The sequence below is a fragment of the Mytilus galloprovincialis genome, chromosome 14, assembly GCF_965363235.1.
Source record: "Mytilus galloprovincialis chromosome 14, xbMytGall1.hap1.1, whole genome shotgun sequence".
In the NCBI taxonomy this organism is placed as follows: Eukaryota; Metazoa; Mollusca; class Bivalvia; order Mytilida; family Mytilidae; genus Mytilus; species Mytilus galloprovincialis.
In genome coordinates, this window is record NC_134851.1 from 51,308,534 (window position 1) to 51,333,162 (window position 24,629).

Sequence of the window (24,629 nt, forward strand, 5' to 3'; positions counted from 1 at the left end):
GACACCGTATTTGGCACAACGTTTTGGAAGTTTGGATCCTCAAAGCTCTTGAGCTTTGTACTTGTTTTACTTTATAAATACATTTATTATGAGCGTCACTGATGAGTCTTATGTAGACGAAACGCGCTCTGGCGTACTAAATTATAATCCTGGTACCTTTGATAACTATTTACACTACTGGATCGATGCCACTGCTGCAGGACGTTTCGTCCCCGAGGGTATCACCAACCCAGTAGTCAACACTTCGGTGTTGACGTAAATATCAATATTGTGGTCATTTTTATAAATTCCTGTTTACAAAACGTTGAATTTTTTTAAAAACTAAGGATTTTTTTTATCCCAGGTATAGATTACCATAGCCGTATTTGTCACAACATTTTGGAATTTTGGATCCTCAATGCTCTTCAACTTTGTACATTTTATTATGAGCGTCACTGATGAGTCTTATGTAGACGAAACGCACGTCTGGTCTACTAAATTATAATCCTGGTACCTTTGATAACTATAAATAAGCTTATGCAGTTTAATTAATTATTAGATAAAGTAACGTAAACGCAAAGTTTGCAGATGATCTCGGTTGCTCAGGAAGGATAAGCAGATCCTGCTCCACATAAAACAAATGATTGCTTTTTGAATTATTTAAATTCTTTCTGACATCTGTATACGGACAAATATGATTCATTTTACAACTATTAAAACAATTTATTATGTTCTGGTCTTACATTTAAATGTGTATTTAAGTCTATAATTCTGTGCTCCAGTCGCTTGTACCCCACCATGCTATCGTTTGTACAGACCCACCTGCATCGACGATCACTCCTGATATAGAACCTGAAATTAGAACAGGCATTTAATAAATTCACATTGATGTACACACAACATTTTAAGTTTCCATTTTATAAATAGAAATCTTATAATCAAATCTATTGATACGTTTCCTATTACAAAAGTCATTTCGGTAAATTGTCTTTTTTGGTCTTAAATTGTTTTTAATCAAAGTAGCACATTTGTAAAATTATTGTGTTACTTCCTAATCGATTCACTGGATTTCGGTTTTGGTTTATGACCCGGATTTGTTTTTTTCCTATCGATTTATGAGTGTTGAACGTCGGTATACTACTGTTGCCTTTATTTGAACTGGGGTAAACTACTGTCATCATTTTAAATTTATACGCTATATATAGCAATATGACCTGTTTGAGTCTGTGTATACAGTAATTTGTACGATGACATTATATAATTGACGTAAATTTTATAAGCATTTAACCAACATGACCAATTACACATACCTTTTTTTAATGGAACTAATAACAGAAGTAAGAGTTAGCTTCTTTAGAATGATACTTCAGACAAAATTATATTTGTATACCTGTAATATCTTTATTATCATATGTAAATCCATAAGACGTTTTCCAATCATCCACACTTAAGGAAGTGAGGTCAGCAAAAGGAATTATTTTGTACATAGTGTAGTTTTGGGCTGAAATTATATCACTAGCTTCATCGTTGCTGCACATATTCCATTCGAATCCATTGTCATAACTACAGACGTAAGAAATCCCTCCTTCAGAAATGCCAAGGACGGTGGACGAATTTGCTATAACACCTATGACATTTGCAACTTTATCATCCATACCTAGAAACAAAATAAATGGAATTGTTTTAACTTGACCAAATTGTGACTGTATACTTCATATTCAACGAATTGTGTAAATGGTAAGATTGAGAAAGGAAATTGTGAATGTGTCAAAGCGACAACAACCCGACCATAGAGCATACATCAGCCGAAGTAACACATGTAGCATGTATAGGTTGCACTTTGTAAATACAATTGTTTCTCAAACCAAGCCTCTTTTTGGGAGGTATATAGTATTCATAGGAATTTTGTTTTGTTAACGAACTGGTTCCCAGATATTATATGTTTCTTTCATCTCATAGAGACATAACTTGGCAATGTTACCAGTATAAAAACGTATTGTTGTGGTGAAATTAAATTCTGAAGTAGGCACAAAGTGAAGGTAGGGTAGTATAAACTCTAACAATACAAATGTTGAAAGTGTGCCGAACAGTCCAATGATTTGAACTTTGAATTAAAAAGTAATGTATATAAAATTTCCATTCTAGGATATCATTTTTACGAATCTTCATAGTTAAAGTGGCACAGTTTTAGCCAAAAAGGGAGTTGCTATGGGAAATTGCATTGTCTATATTAACCGAAATGTAACCTTTACATAGATTTCAATAGACATTGTTTTAATTCCAATAAATTGTAAATTATCAATACCAATCATATATAAAATACGAGATTTTAACATGGATATTGAATATATAGTTCATTTATAATATTCATTATTATTCCATTACTCTTAAAAAAAAAACTGTTTGCAAGGGACTTTAATGATATATATTAAAAAACATATGAATCCATGAAACAGGACATCTGTATGATATACAAATATGTATCATTTAAAAGCACACACTATTCTTTGGATTTCCGTTTACCTTCCCATGTTTGTCCAAGATCTTCGGTTATTGAGCAAAGAACGTCTTGACTGAAATGAAAAAAAGAAATAATAGAGTTAAACAAATAGAAAATATTAACATATGTTCTTGAGATGTACAGTAACATGGATGCTACACATATACTACAAAAACAATAAGGTGACATAGTATTCTTTTATTTGTCTATATGAATATTATTGTTACTGTTTGGTGTGTTTTTGGTGATATCCATTTGACGTGCTTTTGTACTTAAACATCCCATCATTGTGTTATTGTGCTATGGTAAAATATTGTATTCTTGTCTTTCATTTTTGGTAATGTGTTTTTTCTATGTTCCAGACCGCATGAGTATTTGGACGGTACGCGTACGGTCCGGACAGTATGAGTACGTTTTAAAAATACGCATACGGTCGGACTGTACGAGTACGGTCTGCCTAGCTGGTAAAATTTATTAGCTACAAATGTATAATGCAAATAAACATAACTGAAATCTAGAATTAATATAAAAAAGTTAATTGTAATTGGAATAAAAACTTGAAGTTTTAGCTATTTAAAAAAGTTGTGTTAATCTTATCTGTTAATATTCTGTTTTTAGCATGTCAGTTATACATGTACATGAAATTGAATATTGCTCACTGAAGTTATTGGAAAGGGGTTATGTTGTGTTTTTTGTCTGAGCCAAGACATTTTTTTCGCCATTTACGAGATCAATTTTATTTAGTTTTTCAACGTTTTTTTTCAGATATATATTTAACACTATAAGGTATGTGGGTAATCTGGCTTTAAAATATTTTCTTAGTCATTTGTTTTAACAGAATATTTTTTTTAAATATAATTGGGGATCAGATTATTTAAAAAAGAAACATGCCCCCCCCTCTTTGAAATAAATGGACTTTCTCCTTATGTTAGAAATCTGACGTTCCTTGGAGTATCGTTGTTACATAGTTGTATGTTTTATAGTGATTAAGATCATAATACTATGTTGACTGCTGAATCCCTATTTTTGACATTTTTACCTATTATGTCTGTTTGATTTGTTCACATAACGTTGTCAGTATAATGGAATTTGATGCAACTGCCATATAAGGGAGAAGTTTAGCTAACTATAAAACAAGGTTAAATCCACCATTTTCTACATAAAAAAATGCCTGTACCCAGTCAGGAATATGACAGTTGTTTTCCATTCATTTGATTTGTTTAAGCTTTTGATTTGCCATTTGATTACGGACTTTCTATTTTGAATTTTCCTCGGAGTTTGGTATTTTTGTTTTTTTTTACTTTCTATTAGAAGTATTAGAGAAGTTTAAAAGGAAAATCTTTTTATAACGGGATTGAAAATATATTTTCTAAATACCCTTCTTCGGCCTCCATGCATGCAAATATAGTCCCTTTAATCTGATCTACTAATAAAGTCCTTTTTTCTACAATTTTAGTTCCAATAGCTGGTGTATTGCAGTTTCCTATAACAAGTATTAATTTCTATTATTAAACAATTTAAATGTAACCGATGGTAAATTCAGCGTGTATAAATGAAAACAAGATATTATTTTAATACTAAGACGTTTAAGGAAATTTGACATGTTTTTTATTGGTTCTGAATCTTTGCTTTTTTTGTTGGATTTCATTTTTAAAAAGTCATTGATTTAGAGGAACACTTTACTCTTTCGTTACGTATTTAGTTTAATTTCTCTTTAGAAGTGATGTGAATTATACAAGTCCTTTCGGATTGAGAAACATATATATACTTTATTATTGCACTGTAAATTGACAAAAGACAAAAGCGAAGATTTTTTACAACTTTACGTACGTACCTGTATAGTCGTTTGTCTTTTTGACACCTTGTACTTCAATCCTAAATCCTGGACGACATGTTTTTACTGTTGCACTCTTCGGTATTACTCTTAAATATCGACTTGTGAATATCTCATTGTCTTCAAGCATTATGTCAAAAGAGTCATCTACTTGTTTATTATTGTCATCAAAATTTACGTTAAACATCTAAAATAAAACAAACAACGATTAAAGGGGAATATCATATTCACTATCTGCTATTTTGTTGATTTATTAATAAATTAGGTACGACATCAAAAGATCAATGTAAAATAAAAAAAACTTAATTCAAAAAGGGTGGGGGTTGAACTGCTGCAAGATTTGGTTATCCGACATTGATTTTTACATATATCCATATGGGTCAATCAATTTTTCCCAAATTAAGTGAAGAAAGGTGGGGGGGATTGACTCAGTGAAAAAACTATGTGAATTTAGTTTTTTATCCTTCATTGAACTTTTGATGTCGTCCCTTGATTGATCGATTTTTAAATGGCTGTCCAGTGATAGAAAAATCATTCTTACATGGTGATGTGAATAAAACATACTTGTTTATCACTTTTGTCTATGGATAGTTGTGTTATTGGTAATCATACCCCAAATCTTAACTTTGTAATAATCAACATAATCATTGTTTTATTTCGAATTGATTGAGCTCAACATTATTTTCTTAAAACCGTTCTGGGTTAATTTTGCCTTTCAATTGCATTAACGAATGCATAAGTAATTTGTTTATTCATTTCCATCATTTGTAAACTGACAATTTTTAATGACGATGTATCCTTATCATCACGAAGGTACTGCATTAAACTAGCATGACCTATGCTGAAATGACTAGGTGGACCGTTACGTTTGAGCTCACACAGTAATAATTCTCACAAAGATATGTCATGATCTGAACAGCTATGTTTAGAGTTCACACAGACTAGTTATTAACACTATAGCCGTATTTCACAGAATGACACACACATATATATACACACACATCTTAAATCAATTGTGTCCAAACCAAGGACCGATCCGTCGAATCCCATACTTAATACATGCAGAAATTTATACTAATAAAACGGGATTTCATCATAATGTTTGGTTTATAGTCGTTGTTTAATTTACCTTTTCACTAGTTGTTCCATTATCAAAGATACTTGTCCATGTTATACCAGTCTGGCTGGTTTGAATAATAAACTGTTTTATATAGTCCAGGTTATCATCACCGACAGAAAATAATAATAACTTTAACACCTTCCATTTATTCCCAAGGTCGATCTAAAATTTAATAGACAAACATTTATATTTCAGGAATATTGGTCGATTAAATATTTGAAAGTTAATATTTTCTTGTATATGACTAAGAACAGTTATCTTTCCAAAAAATTACCGATATGCCCAAAATCATAAAGATGACGTGTAGAGAATTATAGATTATCGTTGGTTATCTCAACGATATTGATTTTCTAGCTTTAGCCGGTTACGCCGTGAGCGAGAAAAGCAATCGAGTTGAGATTACCAATGATAATCTGTTTATCGCTATTTTACCTATGACGACGTTGTCAATTTCATGTCAATTTCATTAGCAACGTCACGTGCTTCCTTAGTTTCTAGCGATAATTTTCCATCTCAAGTGAGTAGCATGATATGAAAAATTTATCACAAAAAAAGATCAAAGGAAAAATGCACAAAATAGCGATAATGAAAGCACTACGTTATAAATTTTGAGCATCCGAAGTGCTTTTCTAGATTTACTTTCACTAGAAACAATCGGAGACGAATATTTGAAAGCCAACAATGTGTAAGAACCAAAACAGTCGTGGAACTAAGTGACAAAAAAAGACGTAAAGAATAAAGAAAATAGCCAATTGAAATCCGACTCAGTTCAACTTTGCCCGATGGAGTCAGAACCTAAGTGTTTTAGTAATTTCTAAAAGTAAGAATTAATTTCCTTTCAAACATCAAATAAGCAAAATTGTTCAAACGCAAATGTGTTTTTATTAAATGAAAGTTAAATTCTATTTATCTACGTACCTACAGCATTTTGTTCCCTAATTTTACGTGACAGATGCTTAAACTTAAGAAGATTAGAATGCTTTGATAAAAAAATATTTATAGATCACCTCTAAGAATTCTGCCCCACAGAACGGCTCTCCACGTACACCAGGACGCCAACCTAATGACGATGACGACATAGATGTATTAGCTGTATGTGGTTTCTCCTCCGATGAGCCAAACCACTGACAGGATTGCAGTAATGGTCCAATGGACACCAATGACTCTGAAAATAAAACATATTTAATCACAATATGTTAACCCGTTAAGTTATTATCTTTCTTATACCTATATATTACTACAAAATATTTCTACTGTCTTAACTCAGACTTACATGGATTAGAAAATTGTAACATTGAATAACACAAAATGCTGTAGGTACGTAGATAAATAGAATTTAACTTTCATTTTTCTTCTATCTACGTAAAATTAGGGAACAAAATGCTGTAGGTACGTAGATAAATAGAATTTAACTTTCATTTTTCTTCTATCTACTTTTATCAAAGTAATTGAATATCATATGAAACTGTTTATATTTTGATCTATGAAAGCCTACCAAACTCCAGCTTTTGATTCATCAAAATTGTATTCATTCATATTTGAATAATTTAATTTCAGATGTAACGCGTCATCCGATGGGCTGAGTTTGTTTTGTTTATCAACTCATCAAAGACATAAAAGAGGGACGAAAGATACCAAAGGGACAGTCAAACTCATAAATTTAAAACAAACTGACAACGCCATGGCTAAAAATGAAAAGGACAAACAAACAACAGCACACACGACACAACATAGAAAACTAAAGAATAAACAACACGAACCCCACAAAAAAAACTAGGGGTGATCTCAGGTGCTCCGGAAGGGTAGGCAGATCCTGCTCCACATGTGGCACCCGTCGTGTTGCTTATGTGATAACAAATTCGGTAAAAAGTCTAATTCGGTAGGTCACATTCTTGAAAGGGAAGGGGATTGTAGTTACGACATAAGGAACATATCCGATATCATTTGTGAAACGGTTATTCCATAACGGTCAATCAACTCGTGATGGCGTCCGTAAAATTTACGAAGGGATGATTTCAACTTCACCATTTGGTGCATTGAACTCTTGGTTTAAAAGCTTCCTTGTGAGCAGCAACCCTCTATCAAGAAAATCATGATAGGAAATGCAAGCACGGGAATATCGTATCAATTGGGAGATATATACCCCGTATGCAGGTGCTGCTGTAATGTTGCTACTTAGAAATGGAAAGTTCACAATTGGAAAGCTGAAATCATCTCTTTTGTCGTAAAATTTGTTTTCAACCGACCCTCATTGTCAATTTATAGATGTAAGTCAAGATATGAGGCCGACTTAACTGTATCTGTAGTATCCTTTATCTCTAGCTCGATTGGATAGATGCGTTCCACATAGTCACCAAATTTTGAATTATTTAGTAGCGAAAAGTAGAGTTAAAGGATATTGCTAACTTCTTATCTTTCTTCTTAAGAAGTTCCTTCATGAAGTCAGCCTTTACTTTTCTACATTGGTTAGAGGTATAGGGGGAGGGTTGAGATCTCACAAACATGTTTAACCCCGCCGCATTTTTGCGCCTGTCCCAAGTCAGGAGCCTCTGGCCTTTGTTAGTCTTGTATTATTTTAATTTTAGTTTCTTGTGTACAATTTGGAAATTAGTATGGCGTTCATTATCACTGGACTGAAGGACGCCTCCGGGTGCGGGAATTTCTCGCTACATTGAAGACCTGTTGGTGACCCTCTGCTGTTGTTTTTTATTTGGTCGGGTTGTTGTCTCTTTGACACATTCCCCATTTCCATTCTCAATTTTATCATAATAATTAAGAAACAAGTCGGCAAGTAGAGGGGCACAGTTTGTTCCCTTTGGAATACCGACAGTCTGTTGAAAAACACGTCCTCCGAACGTAACTTAACAAATATGTTGTCAATCAAGAAATCAAGCATCTTGATAATATCAGTTTCAGAGATTTTTTTGTTGGAATCAGAGTGATCCTTTACAAAGTAGGATTTATCCCTCCCTATACTTGTATCTACGTTGGCCATTCTTTTTTATGAAGCAAAACAATACCAACTCTTTCAATTTGTCTTTTAGTTTGGAATGTGGAATACTAGTGTAAAGAGTAGAAAAGTCAAATGTTTTAATACTGTTACAAGATGAAAGAGAGTTAGATTGTATGTACTCTAAAAGATCTTTGATACTTGTATCTACGTTGGCCATTCTTTTTTATGAAGCAAAACAATACCAACTCTTTCAATTTGTCTTTTAGTTTGGAATGTGGAATACTAGTGTAAAGAGTAGAAAAGTCAAATGTTTTAATACTGTTACAAGATGAAAGAGAGTTAGATTGTATGTACTCTAAAAGATCTTTGGAATTTTTAAGTATCCACATCTGATTCACGCCCCCTCTAGAATAGGCAGTTTCACAATAACTCTGAAGCCCGTCTTTGATTGCTGATAAAATAGATGTTAATAATTTCGAAAGAGGTTTCGTGGAGCACTTGGAAGACCCAACAATATACCGTAGTTTGTAAGGACACTTATGTAGTTTAGGTATCCAATATAGTGATGGCAGATCCAGTTCTTCATCTTTGGTTGAAATTCCAAAAGAACACAGAACAGACCTATGATTATCCAGGATTTCCTCTTTGGTAAGTGTCGTGAGAGTATATATTGAGTTGAATTGTTAATACCTAATTCGTTTATCAAGCAGTTAATGTAATGAGTTTTACACACAAAAACGATGTTGTTTGGGGCTTTATCTGCGGGGACAACAACATATTTGTCATGGAGGGAGGATAGGTGTTTTGCAACATTTGGGTCTTTAAAGATTGACGTAGCATGGGCATTGATAGACCCATTAAGTTTCTTAATTCTGATTTGTATCAACGACCTCACTGCCTTAATCCATTCGGAAAGAGTGTCTACGTCTTCCTTCTCGCGCTTATCCCATTGCCTGGCATAATCCTCAACTGAATCCATCAAAATTTTAAAGTTGTATTTCCAATTGATGGATTTAGGCTCACGATATTTCGGACCTTTCGATAACACATTTCGTAGAGAAGTGTTATTAACAATGTTAAAATTTAGTCATGTGACCGTGCATCATGAACGTTTTTTCATGGTTTACTCCGGTTAAAAATGGAATTTAGAATTAAATTATGAGAAATAACTGTAATATTTGTTCTGTCTATTCGAATTAACATCAAAAATGGGGTTGACCAGCTACGCGAGTTATTCAGTGTGCACCACATTTTTGATGTTATTTCTTCATAGAAAGAAAAAATATTACAGTCATTCCATAAATAGAAATATGAGAGTTAAATTAACAATTCATCAATTATTTTACCGACACTTTATTCTGCACGAACACTCAACTTGTAGCGTTGTGTGAAAAAGATCCGAATTTTTCGAAGTTAATTGAAGTTAATTGAATTCCTAGTTATGATAATTATTACAAGGATTTGTTAATTATTTTTGTTCTGATTTCTAAAATGCACAATACGCAAAAACCAAACCGTGTCTTACCAAAAAAACAACTAAATATGTCAAGATGCAAAATAGAAAATAAAACTAAAAAAAATTGATATGGTAATCAGTTACTAAAACAAGTACTACAGTAAAGACTCCTGACGTGACACAGACAAATACAGAATAGGCCTGCTCGACTCAGCCCCAAATCCTGGACAGTGCTCGCATTTTAAATTAAATGAAAAATGATGTAAATTGATATTTGACATTAGGTGAACTTACCTAAAACATCAAAAGATATTTCTAAAATGAAGGGCTCCGGAAAGTAATGGATATCCGTGTCTGTTCGATCTGGTCTTTGTAATGACATGTATGTGACGTCAACAATCAAAACTGTATATACATCAACTGATCCAGGCTCAAACCATCCAGAAGGATCAATTGACACGTTGAAGGAAAATTCAACCAAATCTTCAAAGGTAACTAAAGGAAACTGAAATTGCAGTTGCGAAACAGTTGAGTATAGTTAAATTGAATTGGTATTATTTTCAAAAATGATATCTTATCAGTATTACAGTGGTTTTCTTTTATACGGTTTTCTTTTATACAAAGAAAACTAAAAACAATGAGTTCTTGAAAAGACATTGTTGACTTTTTAAGTTTCTTTTGTCATTTTCATTATTCCTGTATACAGTGGCAAAATAATAGATGTACAACAAGTAAAAATTGAATTTTTACGTAAAGAATTTATTTCAAATAAAAGTCTTGTAATCAACTTTTCTGATCGTTTGCTATATAAACGGAAATGATAACATTATACAACAATTTTTTCATAACTATTTATCAGAACGTTTTTTTTTTTGTGAATTAATAACCAATTGCATTATTTCAGTGCATGGGTCAAACAATGAAGAGATCTTGGTTTCAGATTTTGCAAAGGAGGTTATTTTCCAAATTTCCAACTGTATCTAATAAGTATATTTAATATCGTCTCAACTATGAAATGGTATTATTGTACATACCGTTAATGTAACACCTTTTACATCCTCTGTTATGACTGGTTGTACATGTGTGGTATTCAGAAGGGTAACAAATGTTATATAATGAGGTAACAAGTATGAGAACTTCACATTGGATGCATGTGCCGTCGATGTGTTCTGTAGTGTTATATTCCCATATATTGTTAGGTCGTCTCTGCAAAGATATACCAGATATACTCAACAACACATTGTTATTTCAACAAAGTACACAGTACAGTATAATAAGGCTATGTCAGGGGTCCCTTAAGATCGAAAATCAAAGAGTATCAATAATCTACCAAATAACATCCATCAGTCTGTCTGTAATCACAATGAATATTTTGTGTCATACATATTGCCATTCAGGCCCCGAACGACTTACGACTGTCTTTTATGACGACTTATGGAGAGTTGTCTCATTGGCACTCATACCACATCTTCATATATCTTTATACAATTTCTGGAACAGGGTCTACTTCAATTTCCAAACATTAGAATGGTATTGGTTCGTGCCGTCAAGCTTTATTTATTTTTTCAATGTAGTAGTGTTTTACATCCTGTCGTGTTTTTTTTTACATAACGTTGACATTTCGTCAGTTTGTCGTCGACTTAAAGTTTGAATATTCTTTTGAGATCTTCGGCATCAATAATACCAAACGCTATATCAATTTTGTTTTAAAAAAAGTTAATTGTTACTTGTGTTTGAAGTCATATTTAGTAACTGGTTGTTACAACGCCTTATAACTCGAAAAAAAATAGTATAACTCATACCCTGACATTGCTGGATACGAGAATGTATCATCACACCATGTGTCCAGTTGAATTGTTGCCATTTCAGATCCCAGGACCGACACAGTAACGTCTCCAGTCACTGTTATGACTACACCAGAATCGCTTATTAAATCAAACGTTATAGTTTGAACAGACCCATCAGTGTTTCCAGGATGGTCTGTTACTTTAAAGATGAATTCTATTTCTAACATATTTTCATCAGTCGTGTTTAATAACCCTAAAAAGATAAATGTCTGAATATCATTTGTTTACAAATTAATGACTAATATGTTATAATATCATTAAACATTACATATATTTCATAATATACATTTCGTTAAACACGAAAAAGAATTTATCATAAACGCAAAGATGAATATGTAACATTTCATAGCTTTTATAATTCAAATTTCACTGATAATTCCCCTTGACATATTACTGGAAACAGAACCCCATTAACGTATGCAGCTTTTTAAATGTGTACCTAAATAGGATACGAATCCTAAATCTAAATCCAGTCTTGTCATCTGTTGATTGGACACATCACTTAATGCTGATACTGATAGAATTTCAAGGAAATCGCTACAACTCAGACTTGTCCCAATGTAGGTATATTTTGCAGATATTACAGTCAGATGACCTTCACCTCCAGATACTGGTGTATGGGCTGTTATTCTAAATCTGTCTGACGTCACAGGAAAATATATTTGTACTTTCCAAGAGACTGTTTCGGATATCTTCACAATCACAGGTAACAAAGTAGGTGGTAGAGAGAGCATTAATACACTCGTGTTTGTCTGCAAAATGTGAAAGACGATTAAAAGTATTCAATTGAGGACAAGTGACAGTGGAAACATTCAAAACTATTGACTAAGAAATTTGTTTCTACTGTTGAAAGTATTTTCATTAGATCATTAACTCATTGCATGTCGTCTACTTGTATACAAACCAAAAAGGGAGGTTCATGAAAGAGCCCGCATAAACGCTCTACACTCATACATATTGGACATATACATTACCGGAATTGTCCTAATCAGAATCGAAGTAATTGATGCAAGCTATAGTTTATTGTAGTTTTAACATGGGTATTCATTATATTCGTGGTATATTTGAGCCCTCCACATCGCTCTAGTAAAATAATCACCAACATAAAGCCTACTCATGTTAAAACTATAATGAATATAGCTTGCATCAATTTTTCTTCATCATTTTATTTACCTGATTAAGTATTGATACTGTTCGAAGCAATTAGTTTTACATGACCACAAAGTAGAACAACAGAAAAATACAGCTATGACCAATTGATTTATTTCTTCAATAATTCAATACTTCTTCGTAGAATGTATCATTTTATATAAATGAATGGGGGTGTGGGATATGACAAATTGATCAAGAAACCCAATGACACAACTAACACCAAATATAACCAATTCTTGATTTACTTTCGGTGTCAAACATTAGACATGTTTGTAAATAATGTGTTATTCTCTTAATCAATCCAGATCTAAATGAAGGTACTGGTTCTATTTTCAAATTATGACTATGAAAGATCTATCACCAGCATCAAACATTCCAAACATAAAACAACATAAACAACATAAATATTACCATTGAAACAAAGCAGGCTTGCTGTTTACTTTTTCAAGTTTTCAGATCTTAATTGGGGGATAATTCTAATTGAATAATATTTTTCTCCTAATTGATGATGTTAAGAAAATACAACATAGTATGCTTTAAAAACAAACACAGCTATCAATGACAAATTCTGCATTCCATAGTAAATTTTCGTAGCAATTCTTTGTTTTTATTTTATTGATAAATTCTCAATTTTCAAGATGAAATGACTACCACTTTGAATTTATGGATACTGAATTCTTTCCTTTCTGAAAAGGGGATTTGGGGAAGTGGGGTGGACTGTTTCACGTTCCTGGAATTAATTTTAAGTTTTAAAGGGCTGTTTTGATGCAACGGTAATTTCTTTACTTTCTATTTTTAATTCATTTTAACATTTTAAAGATTTGTTTGTGTATCTACTAATGTATTATCACTAAGCTTTACCATCAGCTACACAAGTGGTTAGGACTATAATTACGATATTTGCATTTTGAAATTTCTTTAATTTCTAAAGGCATATGGGAATTTTTATTGGAGAATGGATTTTTGTAAATGCATAGGGTCGCTTCATAGTAGAATTTTGTTAATCTGCTAGATTGTTCAATTCTTTATCGAATATAGTACCTCTGCTAATATGAGCGTGTCAGTTACAGGCATCGTAAGTGATGTTGTTACTTGTCCTATGTTATCACTTAATATGTTTGCTGTAACGATTATGATATCACCGGCTGTTGCAGACGAATTCAGGGGAACTTGTACAGCTACACCAATAGTAATCTGTTAAAATAAAATAAACTGGATATGTAGGTTCAAAACGAATGTTTCCACTATAATATTGATTAATAAGTTCTTTCTTATGTTTAAGTTATGACAAAAAACCTTAAATGCCCTGATCCTCATTTTAACACATTTACCAACAAATACCGGTATGTTAAGTAAACACAGGCTTAATCTTAAATTAAAATTAAGGTTCTGCTATGAAATGAATGGAAGTTGAGAATAAACTAGATGTTGTAATCTTTCAGTCGTTAATGAACAATAAATATAAATTCTTTTGGCTTCATAAATTTCTATTAATCTCCTGCTGTAAAAGTAAAATCACAACAATATTGAACTCCGCGGAGAATTCAAAAAGGAAAGTCCCTACATCAAATGGAAAAATCAAAAGCTCAAACTCATCAAACAAATGAATAACAACTGTCATATTCGTGATGGGTGCAGGCATTTGTTAATGTAGAAAATGGTGGATTTAACCTGGTTTTAAAACTGGCTAAACCTTTCACTTGTATTTATCATATGATTATTTTTTTTTATGTTTGTAGACGTTTTAAAGATGATATCTCCGGCTGTAATCTAGCACCCGTTTTATAAAAAAAAGTGTGAGTAAAGGTTTATTAAAAATTTTCTCAGACGTTTAATTTATTAACTATTTCTTAATTAATTGATCATCCAGAAACATTATCTCAAGTTAGTGTATCACATCCATTTAGTGAATGAAATAAATTTGTCTTATAATTGTAGTCCTAATCATTATCATTTCCTTCTTACTTTATTGTCGTTATTCATAATATCTCCAGAAACAGCTAAATTTGAAACAAGTCCTAGTTCCCGTGATACTGATGAAAACGTTTTATTTCCATCCAGTGATGTAAAAACAGTACTGTCATCCGTTATTTTTTCACACGGTAGGTTTTCCCCTTGTGATAGAATTTGGACGTCACAAATGGTAGAAATACCAACAGAGGTAGTTACTTGCAATGAGTAAACATCAACTGAATTTGGTTCAACAAACATATCTATAACAACAAGAACCGTGGATCCTTTGGTTATGTCTTCTGAAATCTTTACAAATTTGTTCATAGTAACTACTGGGACAATCTGAAATGATAACACAACAGGAATTTTTCGATTTGATAAGTTCTTTATTTTAGAAAAGTTATATCGACCAATCAATTTCATTCATAAAAAACTGAATAAATATTAGATTTTGAATATAACCGCTTGCTTGATACATATTACAAATGAGTTTGGTTATAATGCAACGCCTTTCTTATTATTTATTTCCTAGAACTGTTGTTGTAAAAATGTTGAAAACTTCATAAGATATCCAATCTTAAGTACTCCAATATACTCGAATGATAATGATTTTTTAAATCAATTTTATGTTAGATTTAGAGTAACATGTATGTAAATATGCATATTTGTTTTAATCTAAGTTGATAAATGCTCAAAATGAAATAAAATAGGATACCCTTATAGAAGAATACATTATCACAAGCAACAGGATGCCTTTTATTCTTACCGTTGTTGTATAGGTCGGTGATCCAACATTGACAGTTCGTATTTCCGAAGTACTACCAATACCATTTAAATAGGCATCGACACTGAATTCAAAGTTTGCTCCCAAAGCTGCATCCGTTGGAATACTTGTTATTACTTCTACAGTCACTGAGTTATTTACATTAGCAGGTACAGTATTCTCGAAATAATCTAAAGATAAAACATTCAATATAATATTTAATAATATCTACATGCAAACAAAAACATATAATAAGGGGATAATTGCAAAAACCTGTATTTTCTCATTAGCAAAGTTGATGCAGTAACACAGACGCTTCTCTAATTAATATCTGTTTCGTCATTATCAATACTTCAGGTAAGGAATAAAAAAGAAAAAAAAACATATTGTGAGTAATAAATATAAAAATTGGAACTTTGACAAGAGATTAGAAGTATCACGAAAAATATGTCCATGAACGAAGTCCTTGTTGTGTCAGTACAAAGTCATATTAAATTTGAACCAATACTGTATTACAATAATTTAGATTTAAATTTGCTAATGATACATAATCCAAAAAAAAAACCATTTGAAATTTAAAAGAAAAATATTTGATAAAGATTAACTCGTTAGTATAGAACATAAAAAAGACAATATCTTACAAAATTGATTGTTTTATTAATCATTGTTTGACTTTTATACCGTATATAATCGACAAAACTTGCATTTCTATGTATATTTATGTCGGCCATCTTGAATGATAGGCAGGGTCATTGTACACTTTATTTTAGATACCCCAATGATGATTGATTTAATTTAACGCAGTAGTTTCAGATGAAAAGTTTTTTGCAAAAGTTAACAGTCGACGACGGACGACGGTCGCAAAGTAAAAGCTCTTTTAGTCCTTATCGATAATAATCACTCTTTTTTTTTTTAAATAGATTGAAAAAGTACCTGTATTCAGAAGTTCTCCGAAGGTGTATACAAATCCCGTAGTACCAGTTACACTTGGGGTAACTTTTATTATATTATTGTCATAACAATGAAAGTTTGAACCTGAAAGAAAATTTGAAATGGGATACTTAAAAATTGGATTAACAATTATTAGTTACTAGTATATAGACAATCAATCGCAATGATTGTATGTACATATATTCTGAACAGACTATTTTGAAGTCCATTACAAGTCTTGTGTTAAGAAATAAAATTGAGAATGGACATGAAATGGGGAATGTGTCAAAGAGACAACAACACGACCGAAGGGCTGAAAACAGCCGAAATAATTGTTTCATATAGCAAAAAAAACGAACCAATTACCAGTCAAATTGTAAAATCTCTGTTTAAGGCATAGAATCTATATTTAGAAATATGAATAATAAAATTAACGATAGCAATCTTCAGTGATGCTGGAGCCTTAAAATATCTAACAAACTTAAAACAGAATACAGGTAATCCTGAAGTAATAAGATTCTTAAATTATACATAAAATTACAATGCGTACCTGATTCTTTACAGCGCGAAGAACAAAATTCGAGAGGATAATTTCATGTTCCATAAATATCTAATGATAATATAGAATATCTGAAATTTCAACTTCAATTTACTTGCAATGTAGCATATGATGGTAAATGTTTTATAACATATTTGATTCACTCAATCAAAAATAGCCTATATCCAAATTTTCATCGAAATTTCATTACGGGATCTAAATTGTATCGTATTCCCTTTAATAAAACTATTCACCACACTTTGTAACTGCTACATCAAATTGTAGTTAAACAATACCCATGTGTTCATGCCAGTACCGGGCTTCTTAAATTATACATTAAAATACAATGCGTACCTGATTCTTTAAAGCGCGAAGAACAAAAATCGAGAGGATAAGTTCCAGTTCCGTAAATATCTAATGATAATAAACTTGATCCATCAACCAACACTGTGGTTATCGTCCAAATAGCTGATTGTCCGGGGGCTAATGTGGTTGGTCCACCTATTTGGATTACTGGCTGAAAACCAGAGTTCTGAAGAAAAGACAAACATACTAATGTATCTGAATGAATAGTCATGTTTCTGCATGAATTTTGAATAATTCATCACGGAGATGGTGTTGAATAACCAATTATTTTTTTAACATTTTATCAACCTATCAATGAATGATTCTTCAATAAAACCATGCAATGTTTAATAAGGAAAAAAATTCCTTGTCTGCGTATCGTTTTAATACAATTTAAAGATCTTAATTTTATCAAACCAAGAAAGTAATTAGCTTGACCAAAAAGATCTGCAGTAAAATATTCTCCTGCTACAAAACCCACATAGAATTGAATCAGAGATTGCTTTAACTGAATTGCTTGAGGATAAGCGATGGTGGTATCATAATGCTTCATCCTCGCGGGCTTTTTGAACGATCTTAAATTGTTAAATAACCAAAGAATGTGTTAATACCACAAAACATGAAATGTGTTTTCAACGATCTTTATAACAAATGTATTATCTTATTTTATACAGATTTGAAATAGCATGATCAAAATGTAATCAAGAAAAAAATAAGCATCAGAATAATTAATTGTCATATAAGTTAGTTGCACGTAAATGCCAAAGCAAACCAAATACACTTATAACCAAACATGATTTGATGTTTGCAATACAAAGTGAACCAAAGATAGGTCTCAGACAAAAGTGAAATATTTACCAAGTTGTGAATTGCAGCCGGTAGAGATAGTTTTGATGTATTAGATATGACCCCATCTTCTTCAACAGACGTCATAAATTCACACATGTACCCATCCACTAGATTAACATTGTTAAGAACAATAACAGTAAAGTTGATTGTTACTTGGCTTGGTTCGAATGAGGTTTCTGTATCAGAACCACTGTTTTGAATAATACCAAGGTAAATTGCTGCAGAGTCAACCTACAATATTGTTTAAAAAATATTATGTGTTCGCTTATTCTATCACATTTTAATGTTCTACGAACTATAAAATCGAGGTCAGAACCAAGATTAAACATTCACATGATATAAACTAAGTTTTAATTTGATGTGGTCCCAACTTCATTGTGAACTTCCATAACTTAAAATTCAACATGAGAATATACTGAATAAACTATCACATTTTCATGCTCAGTAATCCGTTAAATTAGGATCTCAACAAATTTTTCACCTATATTTTTGAAACATCATAATAAAATATTGTGTACTGAGTTTCAAATTAAACATGTTACGAGGATCACAGCTGCAAGGCCAAGTAAAAAATAAAACAAAATGACGAAAAGACAAACGATATTCTCTGTACCACTACGAAGAAAACTCTAGAACAACGAGATTCCAGATCTACATAGTTTAAATTTGTATATACATATTGAAAATGTCTACTGCTGATTTCAGAATAGAGGAGGAAAAGCTCATGATAACACGAGCAACAGTCATTTTATTTTTAAAATATGTCCAACTCTGTATTGAAAAAGAAAAATGAAAGCAATAATACAATCACCAATCAATTAATTGTATATAAACTCATCATGGATGGGGAGGGGGTGATACCAGGATCAAAATTTTATATTAACGACAGACGCGCGTTTCGTCTAAATAAGACTCATCAGTGACGCTCTTATCAAAAACTGTATAAAAGGCCAAATATCGTTCTCTTTAAAAATAAATTATGTTTATACCAATTAAACTAAATAGAATTACTTTTTTAATACATTTCATAAGGAGTTGTTTGGTGATTAGAGAGATACATGCTTAACCTATATTTAAATATCCCTTATCAAGGTTCAATTATACATCATAAATTGATTTAACCAATATTATTTCATCTTGAAGCATGTATATAGGTGTAGATAGTTTGATAATTTTGATTGGCAACAAATAGTTTAGTGCCTAAACTTTATAAGCATACAAAGAAATTTGAAAATTATTATAAATAACTTTACTAACCTCAAAGTTATCGTATGTCGAAACCTTTGCTATCTTTATATTACCACCATCAATAAGATTACTTCCTAGCCCAACGCTCTCTACGGTACATATTTGGTAAATAGATAAACCATTAAAAGCCGAAGCTAAATGTACAGTGATATTATGTTGACCAACAGGCACTGTTACAATAAGCTGGAAGTTGACCTTCTGTGTTGGCGATACAGTTGTTATATTATCTCGTATGCTGATCTCTATACTTGAGCTAAAGACAGTAAAAGTCTGCAAAATATGTTTTGATGTTTAAGAATATATTACAATCATTATTATACAGAGAATAATCAGCAGATTGTTTCTTAAGAGTAATGCCACAAATGAGAAAAAGTCTGGCTCGAACTCTATTTTTTGTAAAATCTTTTTATACTTATCTGTAAGCTAGGGAAGATGATTAGTTTGACTTTGTTTAATACGTAGGTGGTATACAATACCACATGCACCACAGTAATGCAATTGATTTAAAAACGACCTTCATTAAAAAGATTAAACATTACTTTACATCAAACTCAAAAGCAATAGAATAAAATAATCAAAACAAAATACATCTTTTAATTCAATTAAAAAAATACAATTTTCAATGATATGTTTTATTGATAAAATATGTATAGATCATAATAACATACTTGACTCCAGTCAGATATCAATTCCACCATGTCCATCTTACTCCCGATCACACTATTGAGGTTAACGCTTACATTATAGATGGCTCCAGATTTAATTTCTACATTGTGTATGACATCTGTTGTAAAACTCAATGTAATTTGACTGGGCTGTATCGTCGTAATGTCTGAACCTGTATTAATCACTGTACCAAATCTTATCGTCTTTGAATCCGTCTGATAAGTTAAATGTGAGATAATATTAATTATAGACTATATATTCACATCTTGCGTTGCAGCCAACAAATATAAGAGTTTTAAGAAATAGTTGCAAAATAAATTAGAAATAAGGAAATAGACCATATAATGCATAATTTTATAATAATAAAAAAGTAATGGAATCTACAACCACAAGATCTACCTCCAACAGATAATAAAAAGTAAAATCACAAAAATACTGAACTCCGACGAAAATTCAAAATGGAAAGTCCCTAACCAAATGGCAAATCAAATGATAAAACACATAAAACGAAGGGACAACACATGCAATATTCTTAACTTGGTACAGGCAAAAATGCAGAAAAAAATGTGGATGTAACCTGCTTTTATAGCGCTAAACCTCTCACTTGTATGACAGTCGCATCAAATAAAACATATTTAACAAACCACAACAACCTATACTCATGTCAATCATTTAAAAAATACTTTACTGTTTGGTAAAAAATACACCTTATGCTTTTCAAACAACAATACATATTTTAGTACTCTTTAATCAAGTAAAAGTCTTGGTTGAATCCAAATAGTTACTTTTTTCTTCTATTTGTAGGTTTGGAAGAGATAATTTAAATATTATCAAAAGTTATTGTTCTTTTTAGTACTCTTTAATCAAGTAAAAGTCTTGGTTGAATCCAAATAGTTACTTTTTTCTTCTATTTGTAGGTTTGGAAGAGATAATTTAAATATTATCAAAAGTTATTGTTCTTTTTAGTACTCTTTAATCAAGTAAAAGTCTTGGTTGAATCCAAATAGTTACTTTTTTCTTCTATTTGTAGGTTTGGAAGAGATAATTTAAATATTATCAAAAGTTATTGTTCTTTTTAGTACTCTTTAATCAAGTAAAAGTCTTAGTTGAATCCAAATAGTTACTTTTTTCTTCTATTTGTAGGTTTGGAAGAGATAATTTAAATATTATCAAAAGTTATTGTTCTTTTTAGTACTCTTTAATCAAGTAAAAGTCTTGGTTGAATCCAAATAGTTACTTTTTTCTTCTATTTGTAGGTTTGGAAGAGATAATTTAAATATTATCAAAAGTTATTGTTCTTTTTAGTACTCTTTAATCAAGTAAAAGTCTTGGTTGAATCCAAATAGTTACTTTTTTCTTCTATTTGTAGGTTTGGAAGAGATAATTTAAATATTGTCAAAAGTAATTGTTCTTTTTAGTACTCTTTAATCAAGTAAAAGTCTTGGTTGAATCCAAAAAGTTACTTTTTTCTTCTGTTTGTAGGTTTGGAAGAGATAATTTAAATATTATCAAAAGTTATTGTTCTTTTTAGTACTCTTTAATCAAGTAAAAGTCTTGGTTGAATCCAAATAGTTACTTTTTTCTTCTATTTGTAGGTTTGGAAGAGATAATTTAAATATTATCAAAAGTTATTGTTCTTTTTAGTACTCTTTAATCAAGTAAAAGTCTCGGTTGAATCCAAATAGTTACTTTTTTCTTCTATTTGTAGGTTTGGAAGAGATAATTTAAATATTATCAAAAGTTATTGTTCTTTTTAGTACTCATTTAATCAAGTAAAAGTCTTGGTTGAATCCAAATAGTTACTTTTTTCTTCTATTTGTAGGTTTGGAAGAGATAATTTAAATATTGTCAAAAGTTATTGTTCTTTTTAGTACTCATTAATCAAGTAAAAGTCTCGGTTGAATCCAAATAGTTACTTTTTTCTTCTATTTGTAGGTTTGGAAGAGATACTTTAAATATTATCAAAAGTTATTGTTCTTTTTGTTTTGCCCCATTAATTTTAGTACTGCGGAGGACATAAAATACCTCAAAGCTGTGAAAAGTCGTAGTATCTTCAATGACTGGGGTAATTGGTGTGTTAAAATTTGTTCCTACAGCTGCTACAACTAGGTTAGAGATGTGTAGGACTGCTCTACTGCTGGTTACAGAGGAAGCTATTGTGACGTTGAAATCAAATGAACCAATAGGAACAGTTATGATGACATCAAATATAAAAGTGTCTCCTGGAGTCAACGACTCTGGCTGTTCGCCTTCTGTGATGTTTAATAAGACGAAAAAATCATTGATCACCATGAGCTAAAATAAATTAAAATGCAATTAATATAATACTGTGATTTTTTTTTTCATATTGACAAAATTGTAAGCTTCACATTTCTTACAAGCATTGGTATCGGTTTTTTTTTATTAATGCGGCGAAACTGTAAAATATGTTAATGTACATATGACTTCAATGTTGAAACTGTTCTAACGTAAAAGGAAATAATTGTAAGAACAAAAATGAAACAAATCCGAGAAAATTCGTAAAAAATTATCATCAATAATATTTAATGTTTTAAAGTATTCAAAATATCAACTAGACAGCAATTGCTTTAACCGATGTTCGCTTGTCGTGTTTTGGATTTTTTGGTGAGATTTTCGAAGTCCTCTGGTTTTATCCATATAAATGCTTTATAAAAAAATTGCCCATTGACCCCCATTTTTCTTTTTATAAATCGTTTACAAGTATAATTATAAACCATTTGTAAAACAAGCACATTGACCAATATATTTTTTGGTTCTTTTTGGTTTCTTTAAAAGAGGGACGAAAGATACCAGAGGGACAGTCAATAATCCCCTATCAATGTATGCTAGTGATATTAAAAAGCTTTTAAAGTTTTTTTAACAGAGTAGCAAATCTCCTTATTGCTATGATTCTCTTTTTTAAAAGTAAACATAGATCACTTTAAGGGCCAACAAAACTGCTCTTCGTGTAAAACGGAAATTGTCTTTTATATAATAAAAATATGTATACTTGATGAGGTGGCACTCAAATGAACAATTTCAAAAATAGTCTACCGGAATCATATTAGATAGTAACTGTTTGGAGTCTAAGGACTGTATAACACCTCCGCCATTATCTTCAGCATACGCAGAGATATAATAAGTGTCACCAGATACAACTTCTGTGTTCTGTACGACATCTACAGTAAATGATATCACTATTTGACTTGGTTCTATACTTGTCATGTTAGAGCCTGTATTGTCTATTTCTCCAAAATCTATTTCTTTAATATCAACCTGTAAATACACAAACAATGAACAAAGCTACCGTTGAAAATGTTCATCGTGTTAACATTTTAAAGCTTTAAGATTATGAGAACCTTTACTACTTTTACTTCAAATCAGTATATTTAAAAACGCAACGGTAAATTCTTGTATAAGTGATCTATTTAATTTAGATTTTAAAAGATACAAAGAGATTTGTAAGTATAAAATCGTCTAAAATTTATGTCCTCAGTTGTTGCGGTATTGACTTTCATGCGATGGTATTCTTTTCCTATAGAATTTATTTTAATTGTTCTACAAAACGTTTAATTATAAATTATTAAAAAACATTCTTGCAGAAAATATATTTCTACTTTATAATTAGTTATGCCAGGAATAACAATACATTTTTTAAATTTAAAAATATTACATCTAAGTAAGAGATACTTTACCTCGCCGTTTCCGAATGTTGCAACATCTGAAATGACAGCACTTGTAACAGGAAATAAGTTTGGACCTATAGACGTCACACTAATGTTGGTGAATTTGAAGACTGCACGATTTGTGGTCAGGGTGGTATTAATAACAATCTTAAAATTATTTGGCCCAGTTGGAACAGATAGTGTAGTCTCGAACTCAAATGTGTCACCTGGGTGTGTAAATGGTAGAACTCCTGCTGTCATTGTAACGTTGACGGTGAAATAGTCTATTTGAATATCCTGTAATTGTATATGACAGAATTTAAATCAAACGTATTTTAGATTACAGAGAAATGAAATGTAATTCCATTTACAGTTTGAAGCCACATGCTATTTTCCGTTCCATTACCTGAGGTTCTTGAATAAGGCATCGTTCTTATATCTTTTGTGTGTATTAAATCAAAATTATTTATAATCACCGCCTAGAAAAATATATGTTATAAATAAAAATAGATAATTCGTTTATCAATGAAGTATCGTTTACCTTAATATGTTTTTTTTTTAAATAACGTGTTCTACATTTGTAGTATTTAAAGGATCATTACAGGGTAAACATTTTGAGTTTTTGTTAGTTGTTATTGCTTTTAGAAACCTCTCTTTAGAAACCTATCTTTCCTTTACATTCGTCTGATATGACAATATAATAATTTACATTTTGTAGTGCTCGTCATGTGTTTTATTTTGAGATTGGGGATTAGGATTAACAAAGTATAATGCAGAAGAAGCTACAAATGAAGTGCTGTGTAAGTTGTTATTTCTTTGCATACATCTGAT

The 24,629-nt window shown here is 31.2% G+C and overlaps 1 protein-coding gene across 1 annotated transcript; it reads right to left on the reverse strand.

The window, feature by feature from the left end:
* Window positions 1-435: 435 nt before the first annotated feature.
* LOC143059091 (uncharacterized) lies at window positions 436-24,081 on the reverse strand. The gene is made up of 22 exons (XM_076232580.1): window positions 23,829-24,081; window positions 23,188-23,409; window positions 22,159-22,428; window positions 20,136-20,348; window positions 19,477-19,737; window positions 18,229-18,450; window positions 17,380-17,557; window positions 16,491-16,592; window positions 15,561-15,748; window positions 14,807-15,136; window positions 13,883-14,035; window positions 12,129-12,441; window positions 11,645-11,882; window positions 10,877-11,048; window positions 10,137-10,347; window positions 6,441-6,598; window positions 5,443-5,595; window positions 4,314-4,500; window positions 3,857-3,962; window positions 2,503-2,552; window positions 1,370-1,636; window positions 436-831 (listed from the first exon to the last, which is right to left on the reverse strand). The coding sequence occupies exons 1-22, from the start codon at window positions 24,057-24,059 to the stop codon at window positions 743-745; spliced, it is 4,314 nt and encodes a 1,437-aa protein (XP_076088695.1). The 5' UTR covers window positions 24,060-24,081; the 3' UTR covers window positions 436-742.
* Between the last annotated feature and the right edge of the window lie 548 nt (window positions 24,082-24,629).

Coding starts and splice junctions, on each gene's coding strand:
- LOC143059091 (XM_076232580.1), bottom strand. CDS start 24,059: ATGACAGCAGGAGTTCTACCATTTACACACCCAGGTGACACATTTGAG. Junction 22,429..23,187: donor TACTATCTAATATGATTCCG/GTAGACTATTTT, acceptor AATTTATTTTAG/CTCATGGTGATCAATGATTT. Junction 15,749..16,490: donor CGGAGAACTTCTGAATACAG/GTACTTTTTCAA, acceptor TTTTATCTTTAG/ATTATTTCGAGAATACTGTA.